Source organism: Bison bison, unplaced genomic scaffold (genome assembly GCF_000754665.1).
Source record: "Bison bison bison isolate TAMUID 2011002044 unplaced genomic scaffold, Bison_UMD1.0 scf7180017864482, whole genome shotgun sequence".
NCBI lineage: Eukaryota > Metazoa > Chordata > Mammalia > Artiodactyla > Bovidae > Bison > Bison bison.
In genome coordinates, this window is record NW_011495042.1 from 5,053,628 (window position 1) to 5,060,945 (window position 7,318).

General features: G+C 45.2%; 1 protein-coding gene across 1 annotated transcript in view; it reads left to right on the forward strand.

Moving 5' to 3' along the window:
- The first annotated feature begins 6,638 nt into the window (after positions 1–6,638).
- MKRN2OS (MKRN2 opposite strand) overlaps positions 6,639–7,318 on the forward strand; it is a 6,477-nt gene continuing 5,797 nt past the window's right edge. Inside the window, exon 1 of the mRNA XM_010862460.1 lies at positions 6,639–6,938. Within this exon, the coding sequence (XP_010860762.1) occupies positions 6,667–6,938 (272 nt within the window). The 5' untranslated portion in view covers positions 6,639–6,666. The remainder of the gene's footprint in view (positions 6,939–7,318) is intronic.

Below are 7,318 nucleotides of genomic sequence, written 5' to 3' on the forward strand. Positions count from 1 at the left end.
CGCTTACTCCTGGGAAGGAAAGTTATGACCAACCTAGGCAGCATATTAAAAAGCAGAGACATTACTTTGTCAACAAATGTCCATCTAGTCAAGGCTGTGGTTTTTCCAGTAGTCATGTATGGATATGACAGTTGGACTATAAAGAAAGCTATAGAGTGCCGAAGAATTGATGCTTTTGAACTGTGGTGTTGGAGAAGACTCTTGAGAGTCCCTTGGACTGCAAGGAGATCCAACCAGTCTATCCTAAAGGAGATCAGTCCTGAGTGTTCATTGGAAGGACTGATGCTGAAGCTGAAACTCCAATACTTTGGCCACCTGATGCACAGAGGTGACTCATTTGAAAAGACCCTGATGCTGGTAAAGATTGAAGGCAGGAGGAGAAGGGGACAAGATGGCTGGATGGCATCACCAACTCAATGGACATGGGTTTGGGTGGACTCCGGGAGTTGGTGATGGACAGGGAGGCCTGGTGAGCTGCCGTTCATGGGGTCACAAAGCATCGGACATGACTGAGCGACTGAACTGAACTGAACTGAATGCCTTTTCCTAATAAAAACACTCAAAACAACTAGGAAGAGAAAGGAACTTCCTCACCCTGATAAGGTCTTCTACCCAAACCCTACAGGTAACATCAGACTTAATGGTGAAAGACCAGCAGGTTTCCCTCTAACATCCAGAACAAGAAAAGGATACTCACTGGTAACACCTCTATTCAACAGTATGCTGGAGTTTCTCACCAGGGCAATTAGGCAAGAAAAAGAAATAAAGTTATTCCAATGGAAAAGAAGAAATAAAACTATATTTATCTGCAAATGGTATGATTCTGTGTAAAACTCTTAGATGAAAGTACAGTCACAGATTTTCATGACACTGGATTAGGCAATGGATTCTTAAATGAAACACCGAAGGGTAAGAAATGAAAGAAAAAAATGGATAAATTTGACTTCATCAAAATTTTAAAAATTTGTACTTTAAATGATATCATCAAGAAAGTAAAAAGACAGCATTTAGAATTTATATAGTATATCCAGAATATATAAAGAACAACAAAAGCACCAAAACAGATAAAATATATAAAGAACAATTATAAACTCAACAATTTATATACAGAAAAGGACAATAGGCATGTGAAAGGATGTTCAGCATCATTAGTTGCTGCTGCTGCTGCTAAGTCACTTCAGTCGTGTCCGACTCTGTGCGACCCCACAGACGGCAGCGCACCAGGCTCCCCTGTCCCTGGGATTCTCCAGGCAAGAACACTGGAGTGGGTGGCCATTTCCTTCTCCAATGCATGAAAGTGAAAGTGAAGTCGCTCAGTCGTGTCTGACTGCTAGCGACCTCATGGACTGTAGCCTACCAGGCTCCCCCGTCCACGGGATTTTCCAGGCAAGAGGACTGGAGTGGGTGCCATCGCCTTCTCCGCATTAGTCACTAGGGAAATGCAAATCAAAACCATGATGAGGGGCGTTCCCAGTGGTCCAGTGGCTAAGACTCTGCACTCCCAATGCAGGGGCCCCGGTTCGACCCCTGGTCAGGGAACTAGATCCCACATGCCACAATTAAGAGTTCACATGCCTCAAATCTAAGGTCCCTTGTGTGGAAACTAAGACCCAGCACAGCCAAGTAAACAAACAAAAAATCCACAAGGAGATTCTACTTTGAGACCGCTAGAATAGTTAAAAAAATACAGACAGTAACAAGTGATGATGTGGAGACACTGAAAGTGAAAGTGAAGTCGCTCAGTCATGTCCGACTCTTTGCGACCCCATGGACTGTAGCCTACCAGGCTCCTCTGACCATGGGATTTTCCAGGCAATAGTACTGGAGTGGATTGCCATTTCCTGCTCCAGGGGATCTTCCCAACCCAGAGATGGAACCCGGGTCTCCCGCATTGTAGACAGACGCTTTACTGTCTGAGCCACCAGGGAAGCCCTTTGGAGACACTGGAAGCCCCTAAAATTGCTAGTGGGAATGGAAAGTGACGCAGCCACTTTGAAGACAAGTTCGGCAGCTCCTCAAAGTGTTAAATATAGTCAGTATGTGACCCAGAGATTCCACTCTTGGGTACGGGATCAAGGGAACTGATGACATATGCTCACACAAAAACTTGTACAGTAATATGAAACTTGTTTATAGCAGCATTATTCATGTAACCGCGAGGTGGAAACAACCGAAACGTCCATCAGCTGATGAAAGGAAATGTAAAATGTGGTACAGCTGCCCCATTGAATATTATTCAGCCATTAAAAGGGATGAACAACCAATGCGTGCTACAACATGGATGAACTTTGAAAACATTATGCTAAGCAAAGAAACTAGATACCAAAGACCACGTATCAAATGATGCCATTTATATGCAATGTCCAGAATAGACAAATGCCTAGAGAAGAAAGACAGTGGTCCCCAGGGGCTGGTGGGAACAGAGAATGGGGAGTCACTGCTAACAGGTGCAGCTTTGAGGGAGGTGGTAAAAAACGCTCTAAACTTAGATCAGGTACAAGCCATGGAATTGTACACTTGAAATGGGTGCATTTTACATGTAAAATTTTATCTGAATTTTTTAAAAGAAAGGGGTATTGAAGACAAAGGGATCCAACATACAGAGAAGAGAACTTCATAAAGAAGAAAACCAAAACGAAGGAAACAGAACAAATCCTCAAATTATAATTTATGAAACCTTTCCTGAAATAAGATACAAAACTACATAGTCAAAGGACGCAGCACAAAATATAACGGAAAAGCAGCAGACTCACAGATACAGAGAACAAACCAGCGGGGAGAGGGAAGTGGAGGGGCCGCGATACAAGGGCAGGGGATTAAGAGCAACCAACTATTAGGTATAAAATAAGCTTTACAAAGGACTTCCCTGGTGGCATGGTGGGTAAGATTCCCCCTGCCGAGGCAGGGGACGTGGGTTTGATCCCTGGTCCAAGAAGACTGCACCGGCTGCAGAGCAACTACGCCTGCACGCCTCACCTACTGAGCCCACGCTTTAGGGCCTGCAGGCTGCACCTAACTGAAGCCCACATGCTTAGAGCTCATGCTCTGCAACAAGAGAAGCCACCGCATTCAGAAGCCTGTGCACGAGAGTAGGCCCTGCTCGCTGCAACTTTGCTTTGCAAAGCAATGAAGACCCAGCACAGCCAAAAATAAAATAATTTTTTTAAATAAAAAAGCTACAAGAATATACTGTACAATATGGGAATATAGCCAATATTTTATAATAATTTAAGTGGATTATACCTTTTAAAAAGTAGTTTTGTAAGTTAAAAAAAAATACAAAGAACATACCACAAGCCTGAACTGTGCTCAGTCGCATCCAACTCTTTGCAAGCCCGTGGACTGTAGCCCACCAGACTCCTCTGTCTATGGGATTCTCCAGGCAAGAATACTGGAGTAGGTTGCCATTTCCTCCTCCAAGATAAGCCTGAATAAGTCAATCCAAAAAGATAACATCATGACATATTATAGTAAATCTATTTATCTTTAAAAGAAAACTATATCCTTTGGGTATACTGGCAGAAAAGCACAGGACTTATATGAGAAAGAAAATAAGTTACTTTGTCATCAGACTTTTGACAGCAGTGTCTTATACCAGGAGAAAATGGAATAAGGTATTAAAGAAAATGTAGCCAAGGATTTTATATCCAGCCAAATCGAACTTCAAGTATAAAGAACAGGGATGAATTATCCAAGAACTCACAATATTCTTCCTATGAGCTCTTCCTATGGAATCTTTTCTAGAATGAACTTCAGACAACCTTATAATTACTAGAGAGTGACAGACAGAGGAACGGTGCACACGAAGAGAAGTTTGTGCATAAGACTAAGCCTCAGCGAGGGTCAGAAGGGAGACACAATTGTTTACCACGGCAGATGCTCTGACAGTGACGATATAGGACTGACCATGTGAGGACATGAGAGAAAGATGGGGAGACCATTGCAAAAATAAAAATAAAGCCTCTCGTCGTGAAGAGAGGTGGCAGAATTTACTACTGTTACTCCTGAGATGGCGTCAAGTGGGATTCTCAGTGTGGAGGAAGAGAGACCCACACACAATGCAGAGCGGCTGAGTGAAAACACCAGTCTTGAGCTTGGACGGAAATGCATTTAGTCTCTGTTTGCATGTGAGTTTCTTGCCCTGTGGTGTTTTACCCTGCTCTGTTTACTGAAAAGATCAAGAAATGATTAAGGGGAAAAAAAAAGAATGCGAGTGTATTAAAAATGTTTATTAAGGCATAGGTCCCCCGTTTATTTTCACGGGGCTAAAAATACCTCTTGGCACTGACGTCATGAAGATGAGAATATTCTCAGTGAACAGCAGCGGTGGTTTCTATTAATAATGAACAATCTCAGACCCTTGTCACCTGAGCTAGGTGTCTAGCTAGAACCTGTCTGCCTTCGCTGTAACAGGAGAAGGTTGGTTGGAATGATTTCTAAGGCCTTTTTTATTTCTGAGAGTCTGATGATCACTCCGTATTACTACACTGGATGTGTGCTTTCCTGCATTTCAGCATGCTGTAATTTATCTGAATGCAACGAGGAAGCGCTTTTCTGAAGCACTTTTACCGCCCACGATACCTTCTCTGGGGGTCTCCCCTCTTCTCTGAAACCACAGTCATCAGCAGGGGCTGTCTAAGTGAAGTGTGTCACAATCAAACTTTGGGGTCCTCTGCAGGTATCTGATATGCTGGGCTGGACTTATACAACTGATACTGTAAAGAAGTTTCCAGGATGAGAGAAAAACATGAATTTCCAAACAGTATACAGTGAACAGATAATTAACAAGAACCTGCTGTGTAGGCAGGGAATTCTACTCAACACTCTGTAATGGCCTATATGGGGAAAGAATCTAAAAAAAGAAAGAGTGGACATATGTATCAATGTATGTATAACTGACTCATTTTGCTGTATACTTGAAACTAAGACAGTATTATAAATCAACTATAATAAAAATTAAAAAAACAGTATACAGTTATAACAACATTGGGGTTTGAAAAAAAGCATATGGTAATAGTCACTAGTTTTACCGTTTAGTTTTCTCCTGGGAATAGAACATGGTGGGTGCAAAAATGTTCTGAGAGACACTGGACATTGCCTTGCTTTCCATCTTTTTGTGCAGTTGCTTAAAGCTTTTAAAACTGCAGAGTAACAAACTGCAGAGAGTTAAATGTATAGTTTGATGAAATTTTACAAACTGAATACCGTCGGGTAATCAACACCTTCCCTGGTGGCTCATACAGTAAAGAACCCGCCTGCAATGGGGGAGACCTGGGCTCGATCCCTGAGTCGGGACGATCCCCTGCAGGATGGCATGGCAACCCCCTCTAGTATTCTTGCCTAGACAAACCTGTGGACAGAGGAAACTGCTGGGCTACAGTCCATGGGGGGGTCGCAAAGAGTCGGAGACAACTGCGTGACTAACACACAGTCGACACCTAGACAGCGAATCAGCCCAACCCCAGACCCCAGACCCGCCTTCATGCCCTCTCCCGGGCAGTATTCACCGCCTCGGGTAACCACTACCCCTACTCCTGTGCTGTCTGTTTTTTAATGAGCAAGATTCCTTCTACAATATAAAATATCACAAGAAAAATAACCTCAAAGTAAGTGAAAGTCACACAGTCATGTCCGACTCATTGCAACCCCACGGACTATACAGTCCATGAAATTCTCCAGGCCACAGTACTGGAGTGGGTAGCTGTTCCCTTTTCCAGGGATCTTTCCAACCCAGGAATTGAACTGGGGTCTCCTGAATTGCAGGTGGATTCTTCACCAGCCGAGCCACCAGGGAAGCCCAAGAATACTGGAGTGGGTAGCCTATCTCTTCTCCAGGGGATCTTCCCAACCCAGGAATTGAACCAGGGTCTCTTGCATTGCAGGCGGATTCTTTACCAGCTGAACTACCAGGGAAGCCCTAATAGTTAAGAGACTTATTTAGTTGCTAAGTCATGTCAGATTCTTTTGTGATCCCTTAGACTGTAGCCCACCAGGCTCCTCTGTCCATGGGATTTTCCAGGCAAAAATACTGGAGTGGGTTGCCATTTCTTTCTCCAAGGGATCTTCCCGACCCAGGGACTGAGCCCTCATCTCCTGCATTGCAGGCGGATTCTTTACCGCTGAGCCACTGGGGAATCCTTGAAAGTAAGGATCCCATGTATCTATTCAAGACCCAAATGAGATAACAACCTATTCTAGCAAACCAAACGTAAAAGTGGGTCTCTAACTCCAAGAAGCTCACAGACATTGACAGCTCTAGTAGAAACAAATATTGTTCAGTCGCTCAGTCGTCTCCGACTCTTTGCGGACCCCATGAACTCAGCACGCCAGGCTTCCCTGTCCTTCACTACCTCCTGTAGTTTGCTCAAACTCATGTCCATTGAGAAACAAACACAGCACTGCCTATGCGAGGGGACGCTGGGGGAGGCCGAGGAAGCTTTCACAGATGAGTAGAGCTATGGAGGATAAAGAGGAGCTGGATGTCGACTGGGGGAAAACGTATCATGGCTAGAGAGACACGCTGTGAGCACAGATGAAACTAGCTCTTTAAGACACTGGGGAGGCCTGGTTACAGGTTAACTCTAGCTGGCTTGGCCTGAAGCCGCCCCACAGAATGACATCACAGCTCTCAGGTTACTCAGATGCAGACACTGACTGGCTGAGTTAATGAGGAGAAGGAAGTCCGGGGAGCTCGCCCCGCTTGCCCGGGACAGGGAAGCCATGCAGTGCCCAGAGGCCGGGAAGCCTATCGTCAAGGTCAACCACTGTCAGAAGTACGTCTACAGCTTCGGGGTGCCGAGGCGCTGCCCCCTCTGCGGGCAGGATGTGGGCTCCAGGAGGCTGGAGGAAGCGCCCGTCAGCATCTCTGAGCCGTTTACCAACGGCCATCGAGAAAAGTGCTCCTTCCTCCTCAGGCCGACTCGAGGGACGTTTCTCAGGTACGCTGCTCGACGTGCTGCCCTGAACTCTGCAAGGTCTCCCTTCGCTGTTTCGGTCACTTCAACTTTCTTTTTCTAACATGCACTCTACAGTGTGAGATCCGGTGGATCACCTATTCAGAACTTTGGAGTTAAATGCTAAGACGCAGGCCTCTGTGTTTCCTAAGAGTAGAAGGGTGCATATGTTCCTGGGGGCTTCCCTGGTGGCTCAGTAGTAAAGAATCCACGTGTCGATGCAGGAGGCGAACAAAACATGGGTTTGATCCCTGGGTGGGGAAGATCCCCTGGAGGAGGAAATGTCAACCTGCTCCAGTATTCTTGCCTGGGAAATCCCATGGACAGAGGAGCCTGGCGGGCTACAGTCCATGGGGTTGCAGAGT